This window comes from Megalobrama amblycephala, linkage group LG13, assembly GCF_018812025.1.
Source record: "Megalobrama amblycephala isolate DHTTF-2021 linkage group LG13, ASM1881202v1, whole genome shotgun sequence".
NCBI classification, from domain to species: Eukaryota; Metazoa; Chordata; class Actinopteri; order Cypriniformes; family Xenocyprididae; genus Megalobrama; species Megalobrama amblycephala.
Window position 1 is genome coordinate 12,529,735 of NC_063056.1, and position 22,376 is coordinate 12,552,110.

Consider the following 22,376-nt stretch of genomic DNA (forward strand, 5'->3'; position numbering starts at 1 on the left):
AATATGTTTTATTTATATAGTGCCTTTCCAATGCTCAAGGACACTTTTTTCCATTTTCCCAACTGTTTTCCCATTCATTTCTTCTCTAGAGACTTCAAAATTCATGCATGAACCAACCAACCAATCAACCAACAGTATAATCTTTGATTTTAAGCAAGAAAGTACATTAGAACGGTTAATAAAAAGCAAATGCAAATAGCAGAACTTAAAACACTGATTATATGTGCAAAACAACATATGCACAGTACATAAACACTATATTTAGTGTTTGTTGCTAAATATTCCAATAAAAAATATTTAGTGGGTGTATAGGGCAGTATAGGGAAATAAAATTGAGGAATTTGAGGGAGTTTATCAGAACATGATGTTAAAAACAATAAATGAATAAAATTAATAATAAATAAGTAAAATTAAAGGGGTGATGAACTGAGAAATCAAATTTTCCTTGAGTTTTTGACATATAAGTGGTCATCATACTATAAAATATCCTGTAAGTTTTAGAGCTGAAAACTTCCTTGTTAGTCCAATAAAAGTTTTATTGACACCAGACCCAGAAAACGACAGGATTTTCAAAGTGGGGATCTATGACATCAAAGGCAGCAAGCACCGCCTCCGCAGAAGAAGATCAATGCCTACTTCATCACTGCCTGTTTAGTCCCGCCCACCTATTCATGCATGACATTCAATAGAATAGGTAGTCTAATAACAAAGGCCTATATTGTGCTAAACCAGATCCAGCTACCAAGCAATAAACATGCCGTTGAGGATTACAAAATGCCTGGACTCGACAGTAATGCGACAACATGTAAGTAACTGTTCATTCTAATGCCTGATCTGATATGATTCATGTACAGTCAGATGCTCTTTGTCTGTGTGTCAGTAAATCAAACCCGTGACTAAACGTCAACTTGCGTTGTTTGAATGAAAATAATCTGTTATTTAACTGTGATTAAATTATATAAAGAAAGCAAACAAAGAAAGCTTCCTTTGCAATCATTGGAGCAGCGTGCGCTGAAGCTGCCAATCAAACAGCGCGAGTTTATCAGTGACTGACGCGTAAAACTCCCGTTTTATTCAACAAATCTCTTAGTTATACCGCGTTTGCACTGTTAGTGAAGATGAAAGCGTTTGTTAGTGTACAGAAATTGAGGTGCAATGACGAGATCACTGCTTTCATGCGCTCAACAACATGTCTGTGATCGACTACACAGTGTTCATCACTGCAACCTAAATCTAAATATAATGCCATAGATCTAAATGTAATGCAACAGTTTTCACGATTAGTTAACCTTGAGAGCTGTAATAGTAAAAATGCGTTAAAAGAGAGAGTGATACTTGGCTATTTCAAATGAAAAGATGTCAGCCAATCACAGCAGTGGGCGTTTACACTGAAGTATCACAGCAGACACGCCCCTTAAAACAGAGCATTCAAACCAGAGGGCTAAAATTAGGGTAGCAAAAATGACTTTTATTTATAAATGATGACAATTTTGGATGTAAAAAGCATACTAACATTATAAGTGCACCCCAGGAAACATTCATGACCCCTTCAAATAAATAGCCTAAATATCACAGACTTGCTCATGGCAGGTCTGTTTCAAAAAGTTTATTATTAAAGGGTTACGTCAAAAATTTTATGTAAAAACATGCATAAAACTAATAGGATTTAACTTCCCTACTGCTGTAGCACTCTGCTAAGATAGACTTGTATGGCTCAGGCAGTCTCTACACTAGCCTGGAAAGCATGGGGCCCATGAGAGGGAAACTTACTCTGTATTATACAGAATGACATGAACACATATCTGCCACATAAACAGACTGAGAATGGATATAACATCTGTACAAAAACGGTATGTATTTTTTTGGACTAAGGAAAAGAAAATCTATATACAGGTATTGGGGGGAGGTTTCGTTCTGTTGATTAAAGAGCAGTCTTTTTGTTTATCTAGAGCAAACTGACAAAAAAAAAAAAAAAAAAAAAAAAAAGAAAAAAAAAAGAGCAGGACAAAACCTGTCCGGACTTTGCTGAAATGAGGGGCAGTGCAAAAGTAACAAAACAGCGCACGTACACTCTATTAAAAGGTGCAGTAAGCAATTTCTGAAAAACTGTGTTGAAAGTGGATTGGACTGAGCACCACAACACACTTGCAGCCAATCAGCAGGAGGAGAAAGAGTGAGCAAGAGGGAGATTTGAAGAAAGACTGTAGAAAGAGAGATGGCTGAGAGACATTGCAAAAGAGTAAAGGTCAGAGGTAAGAAGGGTTTACGATCAGGCAAGAGCTTTAGGACCTGAGTTAATATTACAAAAGCTTTACAGCGCTGGAGAGACCAAGTGAGAAGGCATGAAAACAGAAGCCGATGTTGTGCTGTTTCTTCTCCATACGTGAGTGACATTGGTTTTGAGTGTGTGCTGCTGGCGACTAACAATGAACTCCTACTTGTATATACCCATGTATGTTAATTTTTTGTTCTTCCTCGTCATTCGTTCGTCATCTTCACTTTATTTTACGTGAAGATTTATTTTGCTTCATTTCTGCTATATGATAAAAAGACATCCATCCACTCTTGCATTGCGAGTTCTTGCATTTTGGGGGGTGGAGCAATGAAGGGAGGGGGTGTGTTTGTTTGGGTTGGTAATCAACCCAAACAAACATTCCCTATATTACAACCATTAAACTTCTTGTTAATAGTTATTTATGACCTGCTTCGTAAGTTTCATCTAGTCCTTGTAATGCTAATTCAATTTACTAAAGCAACCAAAGCCCCGCTGAATAGGCTTAAGGATCATTTATGATGGTTGATTTGCTCCTCACGTTTTCTAATTTGAAACTCATAATTACACTGGATATTTTGATTGTCTTTGAAGATGAGGTGATGTCTGCCAAGTCTTGGGTCAGTGCACTGCCTTTGGAGTACACTAAGTTCATACAGAAAGTGCTGTTGAATCTTTGGGGAAAAGGATCTTTTTTACATAAAAATGATCCAATCTGTTTCGGATGATGTTAGAACAGTTATTTTATATTATTATTTTAATTTTACAAACTTTTACAATTTAAAAAAACATTTTTTTTAACAAGCATATTTCCTTGTTTGTGCGGTCTTACTTGGGGAAAAAAGTCTTTAAAAAAGGTTGTTTTAAAGTTATATTTTTGACTTGACAGCACTGATTTTGTTTTATGCTTGAACATTCTGTGAAGTAAATGTTGTTTTTCAAAAAATACTTAAGAATACCCTCTTGTTCCGTCATCATTTTGTGCCAATGTTAGGTTTTGCTTAGCCTTATGTAACTTTATTACTTTGAGTTTGATTAACTTAAACCATTTACCGCAATCGGTTTCCTCAAACCATTTAAGTAACGATATAGTTGTTAAGACTTAGTTAGATTTGTTCCCTGAATTCAAACTGAATGAGTGGAATAAACTTAAAACTTTAAGTTGAGTTTACTCTTATGATTGACTAACTCAATGTATATGAGTTTAGAGTGCTTATAATTACTGGTTTTAAAACTTAAGTGGTTTACGGAAATCGGTTTCCTCAAATGGTTTGAGTTACCGCAACTTATCGGGTTTTAGTGTTCAGCAATGATTCTCAGAAATCGCTTACTGCATCTTTTGTACATAGATCACAACATTAAACTAATAAACAGACCTAAATTCTAAAACTTCTAACAATCATCAAGCCTCTATTAGTCTCCTCTTTTGAAGTCAGGACACAGATATGTGTTGAAACATGGTGTCCTTTTGCCCTGGAAAGCGAATGCATGTGTGAGTGTGTGTGAATGGCTAGTGATTATTTCAGGCTTGTGTTTTTACAGCAACAGCACTAGTGAAATCATGCTGTCCTTCCAGTCTCCTTCACCATTAAAGACTCTTTGTTCTACTAAGAACATTACCTACATGCATTTACGGTGTGGTCCAATTTGTAAATTCTCGATTTTACTATCAATTTTATTAGAATAGAATATACTGTACTATCAAAACACTTTCAGTGACAAGTTAAAAATTAATATACGTGAAATTCTCTCACACACAAACACATTTGGTTTCTAAAGCTGCAAGCTGTATGTATCAAGAGGCGTGAACTCTACAAGTTTGTGTAAAACCTTATGATAACATTATTCACACTGATCTGAAAATTATCCAGAGAGCACAAACCTGACCTTTTGCACAAAGTCAATGATATATATTTGCTTATTTGATTATTGTCCTAGAATTACATAGAGTCCTTATCTATTTTACATCAATTTGTTTTAATGGTTATTAAATTCCAGGTTTTAATCACTTAAATTTAGATTTTGAATCACAGACTTTTAAATCTCACTTTATGTGTATTAGATAGATAGATAGATAGATAGATAGATAGATAGATAGATAGATAGATAGATAGATAGATAGATAGATAGATAGATAAAATAAAAACTACACTAAATGTCTAAAATACCTAAAAGTAACTCAAAGAATCTCGCATAACATTTCCAATCCAAGACAAACTTATTCTTTGACAGCATTTAAAAAATGAAGGTTTCAAAAAAGTTTTTTTTTTGTCACAAGGCACTACAAACTAGCAACTTACAAAGTCACAGTTCACTGAACCCTAAAGTCAAACAACTTAGTCTCAACCCTAAAGCACAGATGGACATCTCTACAAAATCTCTGCCTACAGTTAGACAATGTCAAGAAAAATCTGACAAAGTCCAGTGAGAGTGAAGAAGCAGTACTCACTCATGGTGCTGCAGCCACGGGCACTCCGTTCGCTCGCCCAAACTTACATTTTCCACTCCTTCAAGATCGGACACGGCATCGAGGGAACGAGCGATTATGAGAGGAAGAGAGGGAGAGTGAAAAGACGAGGGAGGAGGCAGTGAGCAAACGCGGACACGGCCCAGTCATGTCTGGCATGCTGATGACACCAGTCACATGGCCCCTCACTAAACATAGACTGAATTTCTCTCAGGCCAGTCGACTTCAGCGCTCATTGTTCCTGTCCTCCTGACCCTGGATCAGTTTTCTGTTTTCATGAAAAAACATGTGTGACTTACAGTACTTTGTGCAGAACGGGCTGTAGATCAGGGGTTTTTGGGGGCGTGTGTTAGGCAGGAAGTTACACAGCCTCAGGGGAACTGCCTCAGAGATAAATCTAGTAGCTTAACAGCTGTTCAGTGTGTTAGTAAGTGTAAGGGGTAAAGAAAGAGAAGCAACCCAACTATCTCAACGATACATGCATGAATATATGCAATATTTTAAACGTAACAGAAAAAAATAAATAAAAATACACTGGGGTCCACAATAGGATTCAAATGAAATCTATGCCAAAGTCTTGTAGCAATTACTTTCCCTAACTAAAATTTCTCTCTCTCTCTCTGTACAAGCAGAGAATGTCAAGGTGGTTTAATGTCACAGACTGCTACTTTAGTTTGACATGAGCTGGAGCTCAGAACAGGGAGAAACTTTTGGCCACATGCTGCTGACTACTCTTGAACAGCTAAAAACATACAAACACACACACAACAAACTTTATACTACATATTTTACAGTAAAAGCACAGTATTTAGTACCCAGAGTGACTTCTAAAGTGCTTTATCTTCACATGCGACAATGACATGGTTGACAGATGGTAAACATATAATACGATAATAAGAGTTATCTGATAGAAAACATTAGCCATCAAGCAAAAGGAATTACATTAATACCTGCACACATTATTAACTTCAGAGTAACAGCATTTACAAGCTAATATAGATGAACAAATTCAAACCAGGATTTTTAATACAGCATATAATAGTTTATATAAATTATATAGACTGTTAAATACTATATTCAAAGTCTTGTTATGAAGTCTATTGAAAGTGGTGATTCTGCACCTGGATATTGAAGCCTAATGCATTCTGTAGACTATTTATTTTAGGACACAAAAGGTTTTCATGACTCAGCAGTATAATAACATGAGAGGACATGTGGGAAACACAAACGTGCATCGCAACACATGCACAGATGACTGCCATAAGGAGATGAATGGGGATCTTTGGGAAAGAGCCAATCAGATGGCAGTAGAGAGCTGCTGAAATGAAGTGTAATGACATCTTACTATAAGTCTCTAATTCATTTCGAAGATTTTAATGATATCTTACTATAAGTCTCTAATTCATTTCGAAGATTTGCCAATAAAATGGCTAGTTACTGTTACTGCCAGCTTACTTTACTTTACTTATTTATTTTAAATGTATTATTATTATTTTTATATTATATTATTATTTAAAATGTATGTTTTATTTCCTCTCTATATCTGTAAATTAAGGCTAAAAATCTGAATAAAATACATATAAAAATAATAATACATTACAAAAAAATAATATAAAAAATAATAAGAAATACATTTAAAGAAAATAAAATTAAATAAAGGCCGATAACTATGATATATTGTGCATACCTGTAATATTTGCACAGCCGGCTTTCCAAACCACACATAAGTGGTACATTACTATGGAAACAACAGTTAAACAGTATCTCTGTTTTGGGAATTCTGAGATAATCTTTTCTGTGAGTCAGGACAGGCAGTGTGACCTTGGCAACTGCATCAAAACAATACTAAAGTTGACTTTACAAAACTGTACTTAAACACGGATATACACAAATTTGACCCTGAATTAGTGTGTGTTGACTTGGCCCCGACTAGACCTGTTTTTGAATACAATAGGGGGGGAATTTAGAGCCTATTGTAATGTAACAAGTAACATGCTAAAATGAAAACAGAAATGTGGCCAGAGGAAGAATAAGTGGTGTCTGATACTTGAAAGTGTTCAATTGCAACACTAATAATGGTGTTACTAGAGCAAAGTACAGACTGCCTGACCGGTTGATTTGATGTTGCAACATCTTCTTGTACATCATGTGACACAAACTCCACACAAGTGATGTTCACGCAAGATTTTTAAACATTGTGTTTTGATTTTTGCTACCATGAATAGGGTACAAAACAGATGCGGAATCTCTGACAAACATTTCTTTTACTTTACCAACCAAAGAATTGTATAGTATTGTATTATATATTGTTTTAATTGGTAATCAACAATTTTAATTTCCATTCAATCATTCCATTAGTCTTTTGTATACATTTAACTAAAAAAAAGCCATGCTGTAGAGCTCAAAAGTCATACAGACATTTGATATAAATAAATTAAGACAAAACATGTAACTGAATTATTTAATCTCAACAAACTATTTAATGCATAATTGTCAAAGGTCAAAGATGAAATCCAGCTCAGAGAGAAGACGCACACCTGCTCTTCAGACAAGTTTGACTGCTGCATCTCAAACCCTCATTAAACAGAACAAGTAAACATGGGTTATACTGCTCATAGCCGTTTGACCTGCTATACAAATACTTGAAAGTGAGAAATAACGGCCATCATTAATAACCCTGGACATCCACTAGATGGCAGTGTGCCATGATATTGCATCCAGTCAGTTTAAAGAAAAGTAGGTTAAATGACCTAAAGCTTTCCATATGCTAATGAGATGCCTGTGGCATTACAACACTCTAACCGACATATCTTATCACATATGAAAGCAAAACACTAAAAACACAATGCCACGAGGGGGTGGGGTGACGATCTCACTCATTCACAGTCTGCCGTGTCCTTCAGCGGAGGATGGGCTGGTCATAAAATCCAAACACATTTCCTTGAAGCAGTGTATTATCAAGCTGACTGAAGACATTATTACCTATGAAGTACAGAGAGCCCTAACCTGGGACCAGGGTTATATATATATATATATATATATATATATATATATATATATATATATATATATATATATATATATATATATATATATATATATATATATATATATATATATATATATATATATATATATATATATTTTATATATTTATTTATTTTTATTTAATCTAATTGCCAAGGAAACATTTCTCACTTTAGTTTAAAGGTGCCGTAGAACGTGTTTTCAAAAGTTGTAATATAAGTCTAAGGTGTCCCCTGAATGTGTCTGTGAAGTTTCAGCTCAAAATACCCCATAGATTTTTTTTTTAATTAATTTTTTTAACTGCCTAATTTGGGGCATCATTAAATATGCGCCGATTCAGGCTGTGGCCCCTTTAAATTCTTGTGCTCCCCGCCCACAGAGCTCGCGCTTGCCTTAAACAGCATAAACAAAGTTCACACAGCTAATAACCCTCAAAATGGATCTTTAGAAAGTGTTGCAGCATGTCTAATCACGTAAGAACAGTGTTTATTTGGATGTTTACATTTGATTCTGAATGAGTTTGAGGCTATGCTCCGTGGTTAACAGGCTAAAGCTAACATTACACACTGTTGGAGAGATTTATAAATAATGAAGTTGTGTTTCTGAATTATACAGACTGCAAGTGTTTAAAAAATGATAATAACGACAGTCTTGTCTCCGTGAATATAGTAAGAAATTATGGTAACTTTAACCACATTTAACAGTACATTAGCAACATGCTAACAAAACATTTAGAAAGACAATTTACAAATATCACTAAAAATATCATGATATCATGGATCATGTCAGTTATTATCGCTCCATCTGCCATTTTTCGCTATTGTCCTTGCTTGCTTACCTAGTCTGATGATTCAGCTGTGCACAGATCCAGACGTTAATACTGGCTGCCCTTGTGTAATGCCTTGAACATGAGCTGGCATATGCAAATATTGGGGTCATATATATTAATGATCCCGACTGTTACGTAACAGTCGGTGTTATGTTGAGATTCGCCTGTTCTTCTGAGGTCTTTTAAACAAATGAGATTTATATAAGAAGGAGGAAACAATGGTGTTTGAGACTCACTGTACAGTATGTCATTTCCATGTACTGAACTATGCCAAGGTAAATTCAATTTTTTATTCTAGGGCACCTAGCCTAACTAAAATTACAAACTAAAACTTAAAGGGTTAGTTCACCCAAAAATGAAAATTCTGTCATTAATTACTCCGCCTCATGTTCATCTTCGGAACACAAAGTAAGATATTTTTGATGAAATCCGAGAAATATCTGACTCCTCCATAGACAGCGATTTAACCACCACTTTCAAGGCCCAGAACGGTACTAAATACAGTGGTTCAACCTTAATTTTATGAAGCGACGAGAATACTTTGTGTGTGCAAAAACAAAACAAAAATATTGATCTATAGATCTTAGATATATTAGAATATAGATCTTCTCTTCTGTGTCATTCTCCTATGTTGTTTACGTTCAGTGCTTCCAGGTTCTACGTCAGAACGCCGGCTCAGTATTGGCCGACGCTGATCATGTGAGCAGCATGATGAGTCGGCGTTCTGACGTAAAACCTGAAGACACCCCAACAAACACACACCTACCCAAAAGAAACACACCCCTCCCTTCGTTGCTTCGCCCCCAAAATAACAATCACGCTATGCAACACAAGCAACGATAGCAGCTGCTGCATCAGACAGTTTGTGCAAGTATGAATGAATCAGCCTATCTTGGTTCTGTGAAAAAAAAAAAAAAAAAAAAACATATCTAGCAGAAACAAAGCAACTCCGGCATCCATTTTCAGGCATTCCCGCTCTCTAATATCTCCCTCTAAATATCTATATAGTTTTATTAAAGGTGCAGTAAGCAATTTCTGAGAAACACTGTTAAAATTTAAATTCAACACACAAACAAACTATTTTGTGAATATTTGCTAGATGTTCATTCTGTGATGGAATGTCATGCCTTGGTTGGAGGAAAAACTCTGTAGGAAAGTGGACAGAGTTGAGAACCCCTGGGCTAATACAAACGGAAAACCAAAATGATACTGAAAGCTTCTGATGATGTTTGAAGGAGATCCCATATTTAGTTATCTGTGATGCTTACTGGGTGATCGGACTTATGATTTTCTCCTTTTGAACGATAAATAGGCATAGAAATCCCATAAGCCACATGTGTCAAACTCTGCTCCTGTCCTGCAGAGTGTAGCTCTGACCAGCTCCAAAACACCTTCCAGGAAGTTTCTAGCAGTGAAGGAGACAAGACACTGTTTTTTTAATGGATGTCTATGGAGGAGAGGCTTCACTATGCTGAATAAACTGCCTTTGTAAGAAAACAGCTTATCATTTAATGCAGGGATGTTCAAACCCACTCCTAGAGGGCCTCTGTCCAGTAGAGTTTAGCTCCGACTTGCCTCAACACACCTGCCTGGAAGTTTCTAGTATCCCTAGTAAGACCTTGATTAGCTGGTTCAGGTATGTTTAAATGGGAATGGGGCTGAACTGTGGCCCTGCAGGAGCAGGACTGAACACCCATGGCCTAAAATATCAATGACTTAGCAACCATAAAGAACACCATAGCAACATACTAAAAACAACTAAAAACACCTTAATTCCAGTAGCAAAATCCTGTCAAGCACCTATAGCAAATTACTCACCCTAATGCCGTTCCACACCCGTAAGACCTTTGTTCATCTACAGAACACAAATTAAGTTATTTTTGATAAAATCCGATGGCTCAGTGATGCCTCCATTGACAGCAAGTTAATTTACACTTTCAAATGCCCAGAAAGGTACTAAAGATATATTTAAAACAGTTCATGTGACTACAACCTTAATGATATGAAGCGACGAGAATACTTTTTGTGCGCCAAAAAACAAAATTATGACTTTATTCAACAATCAACGATTTCAAAACACTGCTTCATGAAGCTTCGAAGCTTTACGAATCTTTTGTTTCGAATCAGTGTTTCAGAGCACCAAAGTTATGTGATTTCAGTAAACGAGGCTTCGTTACGTCATAAGCGTTTCGAAATTTCAACGGTTCACGTGACTTTGGCAGTTTGATACATGCTCCGAACCACTGATTTGAAACAAAAGATTCGTAAAGCTTTGAAACTTAATGAAGCAGTTTTTTTAAATCACCCATGTTGAATAAATTCGTTATTTTGTTTTTTTGGTGCACAAAAAGTATTCTCATCGCTTCATATCATTAAGGTTGTAGTCACATGAACTGTTTTAAATATAACTTTAGTAGCTTTCTGGGCATTTGAAAGTGTAAATTAACTCACTGTCAATGCAGGCCTCACGGAGCCATCGGATTTTATCAAAAATATCTTAATTTGTGTTCTGAAGATGAACGAAGGTCTTACGGGTGTAGAACGAAATGAGGGTGAGTAATTAATGACAGCATTTTCATTTTTGGGTGAACTAACCCTTTAACATTTTCTTCTGAAATCTAACTATTATTGCTGTAGTAACAGTACAAATGTAACAATAAATCAATGGCAAACTCAATTGGTAAATGGTGAATTTTTAGAAGGTGGTGAGTAGGAAGTCTCTCACTGTATAATTAAGGACTACTTGTCAGGAGCAGGACAAAATGGCAGCCTAGTATTTGCACTATGCAAATTCAGCCAAATGAGAATCTGTGATAACAGCAGAGGAAATCTCAAAAAGGGGATTGAATGGATTATATCGTATAGTCAGTGATTACCGCTAAAGTATTCACTCTAGACAAAACCAACCCATCACCCTCAACTCATTTAATGCGCACAATAAACTCAAATGTCTGGAACCTTAGGGATGCAACATTAGGGATGCAATGATATTAAAATTAAGGCGGATACAGATAAAATGATAATTATTTTCATGCCGATTACTAGTAAATGGCCAGCATTCAATTTTTTTGTCTAAATAAATACATTTATAAAATAAATGAAAATAAAATAAAAAATAAAGCAATTTAAAATGCGAAAAGTAAATTTAAAAATCAAAACATTACAATACACATTATTAAAAGTGTACATCATTTTTTAAATTTCCTAAAGATTACATTTTGCCATTTTATTAATCAGTGTTTGCAATTAAATATCCAATTTAGACTAGTCAACATGTTACACAAAACCTGACAATTACACTAAAAAGCTTCATTCTTCTAGAATATAAAGGAGCTTTTACAGTGCATGACTGAATTTTGTGGATCAAATAAAACCATATTTGGCCAAAAGTGACTGGTACAACCCATTATAAAACAGAAAAGTATAACAGAAAATTATGTTTTGAGTAAAAAAGTAACTGATCTGGAGGTCTCTTTCCCACCCTGCCCTTTTCTCTGGGGAAATTTTAAACTAAGGAAGTGACCAAAAACTACCATCTTCAGTTTGAATTCTCATCACACATAAACATAATAGGGTTACACAACTACAGAGCCTTAAAGACGAGCAGAGAAAATTCATTAGAGCCTTTTTATCAAGGGCTCACGCAGTGTGTCTCCAGGAGGCGACAGGAAAAACTACGACAGCCTAAAGCTGGTGCCAAAAATTCAGTTACACTTGCCAGTTACGCTAATTTGGTATAAGGCATTTATCTCCAATGAATGGAATGAAAGCGGTTAGATGTGCAGTCCTATTCAAATGCACTGCTATACTATTGCCCATGTATCACAGTCAAACACACACAGACACACAGACAGACACACAGACAGACACACAGACAGACACACAGACAGACACACACACACACACACACACACACACACACACACACACACACACACACACACACACACACACACACACACACACACACACACACACAGGTTTGTTTTGCTATCAAAGTGAGGACGTTCCATAGGCGTAATGGTTTTTATACTGTACAAACTGTACATTCTATCCCCCTACACTACCCCTACTTCTAAACCTACCCATCACAGAAAACATTCTGCATTTTTACATTTTTAATAAAACATCGATTAGAATGTTTTTAAAGCTATTTTAAATATGAAGACTCATGAATTCATATTTAAAGGTGCCCTCGAATGAAAAATTGAATTTATCTTGGCATAGTTAAATAACAAGAGTTCAGTACATGGAAATGACATACAGTGAGTCTCAAACTCCATTGTTTCCTCCTTCTTATATAAATCTCATTTGTTTAAAAGACCTCCGAAGAACAGGCGAATCTCAACATAACACCGACTGTTACGTAACAGTCGGGATCATTAATATGTATGACCCCAATATTTGCATATGCCAGCTCATGTTCAAGGCATTAGACAAGGGCAGCCAGTATTAACGTCTGGATCTGTGCACAGCTGAATCATCAGACTAGGTAAGCAAGCAAGAACAATAGTGAAAAATGGCAGATGGAGCAATAATAACTGACATGATCCATGATATCATGATATTTTTAGTGATATTTGTAAATTGTCTTTCTAAATGTTTCATTAGCATGTTGCTAATGTACTGTTAAATGTGGTTAAAGTTACCATCGTTTATTACTGTATTCACGGAGACAAGAGCCGTCGCTATTTTCATTTTTAAACACTTGCAGTCTGTATAATTCATAAACATCTTCATTCTTTATAAATCTCTCCAACAGTGTAGCATTAGCCGTTAGCCACGGAGCACAGCCTCAAATTCATTCAGAATCAAATGTAAACAATATAACAGTATACAATACTCACATAATCCGACACATACATGCCGCATGCATGACGAACACTTTGTAAAGATCCATTTGAGGGTTATATTAGCTGTGTAAACTTTTAGGCACTGTTTAAGGCAAGCGTGAGCTCCGTGGGCGGACAGCACGAGATTTAAAGGGGCCGCACAGCATAAATCGGCTCAAATTTAGTGATGCCCCAAAATAGGCAGTTAAAAAAATTAATTAAAAAAATCTATGGGGTATTTTGAGCTGAAACTTCACAGACACATTCAGGGGACACCTTAGACTTATATAACATCTTGTAAAAAAACGTTCGATGGCACCTTTAATGTTACTTCATAATACCAGTGTAATACCCATGTCATTATACAAATTTGTGTCCTCATAAATCACAAAAACGCATGCGTCTTCATTTTTATCAAACTTTTAGTGATTCTTAAATCTCAAGATCAATCTTTTAGTCTTTGCTGTTTTCAGTTGATGCTTGAACAAAACATCACTAAACATTATTTGTAGCCCGTCTCTGATCCAATAATCGCAATAAGCTTTGTTCTTTGTTACTTTTGAAAGTTTCAGCTTTTAAATTCTGTCAGCTTTGATATCGCCACCATAGTTCAAGTCAAAGTGTTAACCGATCATCACTTCCTGTATACTAGTTATAGTCCTTGAGTTAGTGTTAAAAAAAGTGGGCGTTTTGAGCAGCATGAGTGAATTCTTCTAAAGGCCCTGATATACAAGTACTGTGCAAAAGTCTTAGGCCACCACCAGCTTTGACCATGCATATTTATTTATTTTGTCTTTATTATAATACAAACTATTATAATTATAATATATATATATATACATATATATATATATATATATAAAACAATCAGAAGAAAATGGTTTCTTTAAGCAAAAATCAATATTTAGTGTGACCTCATGGACTTCTTCCAGTTTCTCAAAGAAGAAAATCTGAGAAACTTCTCATCAGATTTTGAGTTTTCTTGGCCTTCTAGTCCTTTTCCATCCCATTTAGGTTTAAGAGAGCCGGTTCCTGCTATTGCTCAAGTCTAAGGGGAGGCCACTAAACACTTACCACTTTAGCCTATAGAAGTCTTTTTTTCCCCTGATATTTTCTGTTTTTTAATTCTGCATACAAATTTCCTTTATTTTCTGGTTATATTCTAATAAAGAGAAATAATTACATATGGTCATTATACCATTGTTAAAACAACATCTAATGGTGGCCTAAGACTTTTGACAGTACTGTACTTCAAACGAAATCGAAGAACGAACTGATGTGATGTAATTTCGAACAAAATCAGGCCAAAACAAAGTTGGTTTTGTGTTAATTTTGGGAGTTCGAAATGGCTTGCTAAACTTTCATAAACTTTTGTTGATCACAGAGCTTGCTTTTTTTGTGATAATCCAAAAGCCAATGGAAAAATCCTATGGGGTTTTTGTCAAGGGAACCAGTGTGATGCCAACTGCTGATTGCCCTACAAAGTGATGTCATACCTGCACCAGTCATACCTGAGGTGTGTGCACAGGCTCCACCTTCTTTCATGCATGAACTCTTCCCTGACTTATTTTGTCTGTTTGAGTACGTTGAAGTAAGATCTCCGCGGTTGAAAACATGTACAGACTGGATAGCCGCTTTATAGTAGAAAATGAAGTTGGGCTTCTGATGAAATGAGGCACTTTTTCATGTTTGATACTGTAAAGCTGCTTGCTTTTAAGCAATCTATTGAATAAAATGCCATATAAATAAACTTGACATGACTTTACTGGAGTGCTCATTTGCAGAGCTCATGTTAACATACCAATGTTGTTATGATCAGATGTTTTTATCATGCTTTCTATAAAAAAATGCTTGCTGTTTTCTCATTTTTTTGCTGTGTTTATTTTGTTACTGAGAGGAAAGCATGCTCACGTATTTCAAACTTCGTTTTACCCATAAATGGAGAACAACAAAGGACTTCACTGTGAGTATATCAGGACCTTAACTAAGCACTGCATGCGCTAAATTGGATAGAATGCTCAATGCTTCAAAAAACACTTTGTAAAGAGAAACCTTTGACACTTTTCACACAGCATGCACACAAATATGCACAAGAATACTTGAAAGCAGCCGCTTATTAGCAGGTACCAGACTGATTCGGTACTACTGTTACTGCTAAAAATCCTGGTATTGTTAGATTTTTTAAATTTCAGTACTAAAGTACAAGTACTTCTGACAACACTAGAATGTATACCCCAGAGAGCCAGAGCAGTCTGCATCACTCCATCATTGATGTCTAAATGCTAGACCTGAGCACCTCTATAACACTGGAACGAAGAGCCACAATTCCAGCTAGACAACAGCTATTTTTAACACTATAAGTGGAAAACTCAGAGAGAGGTCAGCTCTTTCCCAAAGTATTACCAAGAGGAAAAAGGGTTAGTTTCAGTCTTAAGAGAAAAGATTTAGGAGTCTTTTACTGCTGACCTAAGATCAGTCAAATGTGTCACATAATAATAATCATCATCAAGATCAGAATGACAGAATCCAGGACTGAAGCTGAAGAAACATGAGACCAATGACAGCACAAGTCAGGCTTGGCGCAGCACGTCAGTGTTGGCGCAGCAGAGATAATAAACTTTATGCCTCTTGAAGTGGCCTAGTTTCATAAATAATGGAGTCCAAACAGCCCTGAGTGTGTGTAGGCTGTCCGTACAGCATTACTCATGTTGAAAAACTGAAGGGAGTTACTACACTTAGTAAGTGCAGAAAGGCTTATTAGAAGCAACTGGTTTCATTTAAATAAGCAGACATTTATAATTTCTCAATTTTTGCAAACGTTCATGCATCGTCAAAGAAACAGAATTTCTGAATGCTTTTTTTAAGTATTAAAGTGTTCTTTAATTTTTTTAGTTTTAGTAACATCTTCACTATTGTTAATTCAATTACATTAAGTCTACATTAATGTTGAAGCTGCAGTCTGTAAGTTTTGCCTCTTTGTCGCCATCTCTGTTTGAAACCTGCAATTGCAGTTATTTACGGAATTATCATCTTACATGGGTTGTTCGTCGGCACGGCTCCTCAGCACGGATGAATCTAATGTTTTGAGGAGAATGTGCGGCTGTCAGTCACCGCACCGGTGGATACTGTATTTTGGAATCACAGATTGTAGTCTTGGAAGTATGACCAAAATAAGGAAAATGTCATCTGAACAAGTAACAAATCTGCTACTTTTGTTCTGACCAAGAAAAAAAAAAAAAAAAAAAGCATTACAATAAATCGTGCTACCAATGGTGATTAAATCCAGTGATCGATTAGCTCATATCACATCAAATCGAATTTCCCCCAGAAACCCGCCAGTACCACTCGAATTAGAAAACATTATTACAAGCTTAGCGTTGTGAATCAGGCTAAAGTAAGGGGATGGTTTTGAACACTGGCTGGTTATGTACTAGCTTAACTGATTTTGGATCATTTTTAAACCAAAAAAAAAGTTATGGAGTGCAGCTTTAAATGAACTTTTTTTGTTAAATTACCATGCATAATATTTTTCACACTTCATTCTGATTAATATAAATATAAATAAATAAATGAAATTATATATATATATATATATATATATATATATATATATATATATATATATATATATATATATATATAGCAGTAACAGACACAAGTCTGTAGAAAAAACAAGCAAAAAACCATTGTAAAACCACTGTAATCCACAAGGCCGTAAGTGCATATGAAGTGTGCCGTTTGGGACAGGGCCAATCCCCGAACTTTGTACACTCTGACCTGTGATGGTTCCAGCATCTCTGCAAATCCTGGAGGCATCATTGGCAGCGTCCTCGCTTACATACTGCTCCTCCTGGTGGTCTGGAGCAGTGGTGGGTGGGTTCCAGAGGCGCTGGATGGTATGATGAGAGTTCTGGGGGGAGAGCGGGACGGGCAGGGATGAGGTTGTGGCAGTGGGGGGCGATACTGTGGTGTCCAGCTTGACTGCTTTTCACAGGTCAACCCCAGGAGCCATAGGGCAGCATCCAGAGAGGACAGTCCAACAGGGCCGTCTGGCAGATATGCGTTAACTCTCTGTCAGCGAATCAAGAGCATCTCTGATAGGACAGATCTGGAGAGGAAGAGGAAGGTAAGAAATGTAAAGCCAACAGTCACTCAAGTCACAGGTTTGTTTATAAGAATAATATGATTCTTATAAATCATATTATTTTGAGAGGATGGAATTCTTGAAAATAAAACCTTATTAATTACTAATAAAAGGCATAATCTTTTATTATTATTTTTTTTTAAAAACAAATCAAAACACCAGAATGTTTATAAATATTTTGATATGTATTATTAATCAAACATTCAAGCAGTTTTTTGTTTTTTGTTTGTTGTTTTATTTTTAAAGGAATAATAAGAAAAAGTTATGCCTTTAAATAAATATTTAAAAACTTTGTTCAAATCAAAGTCATGTGGCATTACCAACAAATGGTCATGTGGTGCAACCATCTTGCTAAAACATACATCCACAAAACAAACAAAAAACAAAACAAAAACAAGAACAAAACAAAAAAACAAACAAACAAACAGGAAATTGTAACCCTAACCCTAACCCAAAAACAAGATATTTATACATGAATAATCCCTGATGTGTGTAAAATATTTTAACTTTGAAAAATATATTTTAAAATTTCATTAGAAACAATGATTATGATCTGTTCATTCATGTTTTACCTCACTGTTATTACAAACAACATGAGTGGCTACATTTACATTTTTTATTTATTTATTTATTTTTATGTGAAACGAACATGAATACAAAGTACATGTTTCAAAGAAAATATATTTTTAAAAGCTTTTTTTCTTGTCCTTATCTTGGACACTTATTATAAATGGATAAACAAATCCACCACATGTGATGCACAATAAACACCACAAAGTAACTCAGAGAAGCCCTACAAAATCAATACAACAATTCATTTAGCTAAAGATTGAAATCAGCCTGCGTTCAGCTCTCACTTCCATTCAATCAGTGCTGTGATTTACTGCTGCACTGGGATCAGCAGTGCCTAAATCGACAGAGTGCCAGACAAAGCCATTAGGACTGCCATGTCTGCCAGAGCTGTACTGTATGTTACAGCAATCAATCCCAGTCCTGGTCAAAAAAGGCCACAATACAGCAGAACTCACTGTTAAAGCAGTACTGAGCTAACAAAGACTATTGCTGATAAAGACGCAGTTGAGCTTAGACATAATAGACATAAAAACATGATGCAGTTTGTTGCATCATTCTTTGAATGGTCTAGAATGGTCAGGCGCGCACACACACACACACACACACACACACACACACACACACACACACACACACACACACACACACACACACGTTCACTATCCTTGTAGGGACTCTCCATAGACATATTGGTTTTTATACTGTACAAACTGTATATTCTATCCCCCTACACTAACCCTACCCCTAAACCTAACTAACTATCACAGAAAAGATGTTTTGGCTTTAATAAGAAGAAAGAAAAACCTTATGAACTCTAAGGAATGCCTTGCCCCTTAGACTTTCACTCTATGTTCATTATTGTAAACGTGATTTTGTGTCAGATGCTGTATATCAAGTCGAACTTGAGTGTTGTTTGGATACAAATCAAAGGTCAATGGTGACCAAAACTGTTTGGTTAACAACATTCTTCTTCTTTTGCGTTCTGTTAGCAAATGATGAAAGAATTTTTGGCATGAACTATTCCTTTAAAAGCCATCGCACATCATTAGTATGCGAAAAAAAAAAAAAAAAAAAAAAAATACACTCAGAAAACTTCTATACCTTCTTAAGTTTTAAAATATTAAAACACTTCTGGCAAAGTAAACATTAACAATTCTTAACAATAAAAAGTGGAACTGCTTTAATTAAGACAAAGTTTCACTTAAAGCTAGATTGAAAGAATTAAAATGTGACGTGACTTGTATATCTAATTTCTGGTAGTAAACACCCACAAGAACATATTTTTCCATTCAGAAAGCACTGGTGTCACTGGTTTTTCTTTATTACTGAGAATCATGAGCTCATACTGAATGTAACATGAAGCCATGAAGAACATGACCATGATGTATTTGCTCAAGCTTACCATCTGACAGAACCACAATCTGGCAGCCTTTCCTAATGATACTCAATAGCAGAGCTGGACTATTCTGGATAAATTGAAAATCATTGCGATATGCATATCAAAATCAACATTGTTGTTGTTGTTGTTTGTTTATTTCAAATAAAGATCACGATTCTCCCATGATTCTGAACAGACAAGAGACATCTAAACAAAATAAAATGTAATTTACTAGAGGTTTTGACAAATTGTTAATTGCTGCAGTCTATTTAAAATGTTTAAAGGTGCCATCAAACGTTTTTTTTTACAAGATGTAATATAAGACTAAGGTGTCGCCTGAATGTGTCTGTGAAGTTGCAGCCCAAAATACCCCATAGATTTTTTTAAATTATTTTTTTTAACTGCCTATTTTGAGGCATAATTAGAAATGCGCCGGTTTAGGCTGCGGCCCCTTTAATTGCTCATGCTCTCCACCTCCTCCCAAGCTCTCCACTCTATCACTGCATAAACAAAGTTCACACAGCTAATACAACCCTCAAAATGGATCTTTACAAAGTGTTCGTCATGCAGCATGTCTAATCGCGTAAGTACAGTGTTTATTTGGATGTTTACATTTGATTCTGAATCAGTTTGATAGTGCTCTGTGGCTAACGGCTACACTGTTGGAGAGATTTATAAAGAATGAAGATGTGTTTATGAATTATACAGACTGCAAGTGTTTAATAATGAAAATAGCGACGGCTCTTGTCTCCGTGAATACAGTAAGAAACGATGGTAACTTTAACCACATTTAACAGGACATTAGCAACATGCTAACAAAACATTTAGAAAGACAATTTACAAATATCACTAAAAATATGCGTGTGCACAGCTCCAGACGTTAATACTGGCTGCCCTTGTCTAATGCCTCGATCATGGGCTGGCATATGCAAATATTGGGGGTGTACATATTAATGATCCCGACTGTTTCGTAACAGTCGGTGTTATGTTGAGATTCACCTGTTCTTCAGAGGTCTTTTAAACAAATGAGATTTATATAAGAAGGAAACAATGGTGTTTGAGACTCACTGTATGTCATTTCCATGTACTGAACACTTGTTATTCAACTATGCCGAGGTAAATTCAATTTTCAATTCGATGGCAATTTTAATTAATTTGATTGAAAAATTTAATGACTCATTCATAATTATTTTACTTGTTTCATACATGGATGAATCAGTGTTTTTGAATGAATGATTCAATGGCACTTTTTAAGTCACTTGTCACTTAGTGGAGTAACAATGTAATTGATACAATCATTATTTGAAGCGGCAAGTTACTTTCAAAAGGATCGCTTTTGGATCGTAAAGGATTAAAGGATCGTAGACATCAGTGTTTATATCCAAGCTATAAACCTTTATCCCAGTACTTCTGTGCTAATATGGATATTTGTAACACAGAAATAATGACACTGTGTGGTTGAAAAGACTGTTGGTGAAGCTGTTTCATACCTATACATGATGATAACTGCTCTATTTGGCTCAGCAGCGGCACCAACTCAGATTTGAATGTTGCCGTATGATTTTGTCAAAGGTTTAATAGGAATGAGATTGCATGGGTGTTTGAATCGAGATCACAATCTAATCATGTGCATCTTCATGTGAAAACTCTCTCTTGAAACATGGCTTTTCCATTTTAATGCACCATTTAGACTTTTTTGAGGGTTGCCTAATTCAGACAAGCATTCTGAATCCAAACTGAGCCCTTTTAAGGTTCTGTAAATTAACAGTATGACTCTTGATGAGGTGGTCAAACTTGGTGCAAAGGTCAAGTACATGGTTAACAGGTTAATGAATGAATAAGGGAGGTTTATCTTCTGCATAACTAAACGTGGCAGTAAAACCTTGCTAGTTCTTACTCACTCTAAGGCATCACACTCCTCACACTCATCAATGTGACAAATAACGTAAACCATGTACACAAGGTGAGATCAGAGAGAATACAACTATACAGAAAGGTTTAAAATAGTCTGCCAAAACACTTTTTTTTTCTAAGGGTTTAAGTGTAAAGTTACCATTTGTTGCTTCACCCTAAATATCAGATTAGAATTCGGTAATGTAATATGTGTGTGATAGAGCAGACAGTTATGCCAGAGTGAGACAATCATGGTCGTCATGTCATTTGCAGCCATAAAAAATGATAAGGAATATTTGTGTACTATACAATAACCTAATATCCACTAAGCAAAGCTGTAACTGAATGAACTTCAGCATTATACTTTTGTGAGATTTTCAAGGGGATTCTTTTATTTACATAACATGCATTAATGTGTTTCTATTTCAAATAAGTATAATAAAAAAGGTGAGGCAGGGCTCCAGACAAAAAAATTCATTAAGGAGCCAGTGGCTCCTATGGGGGAAAAAACAGGCACCACACAACAATGAACTTAAATTTTTAAATCACTTTATAATCACCTTACTTTTTAATAAATTTATAAATATATTAAATTTGGTTTGTGTAACCAAATAACAGGGGAAATTGATATACATTCTACTTGACTTTGATTAATTAACAGGCCGAAATACAGCGTGACTCTTATTTTGAAATGTTTGTGCTTTACTTTTGCTGCTCATTCAAGTTCAGATGAGGAAGATAAAAAATTATGTTGTTACGACCATTTACAACACATTATAATATAAATAATATAAAGTAAACTTTATCATGATTGATCAGCATTAGTTCATAAACAATCGGTTGACAAATGTGCGCTAATCATTGATTGCAAGCTGCTCTGAACTGAACCTCTGTTGCGAGAGCCTGAAGAGCACGCTCAAATTTATTTAATTAAATTAAAGTTATCACATTAGGGACTATC

The 22,376-nt window shown here is 35.5% G+C and overlaps 1 protein-coding gene across 3 annotated transcripts in view; it reads right to left on the reverse strand.

Annotated features, from left to right (window-relative positions):
- trak1a (trafficking protein, kinesin binding 1a) overlaps positions 1 to 17,413 on the reverse strand; it is a 63,136-nt gene extending 45,723 nt beyond the window's left edge. The window contains exon 1 of one of the 3 annotated variants that reach the window (XM_048153852.1): positions 17,205 to 17,413. Coding sequence is in view for 2 of the 3 variants with exons in the window: in XM_048153848.1 (XP_048009805.1) it covers positions 4,722 to 4,725 (4 nt within the window). In the remaining variant the exon portion in view is untranslated. Of the gene's footprint in view, positions 1 to 4,721; positions 6,235 to 17,204 lie in introns of those variants that run through there. The other 2 variants (XM_048153848.1, XM_048153853.1) reach the window with 2 other exon arrangements.
- Positions 17,414 to 22,376: the final 4,963 nt, after the last annotated feature.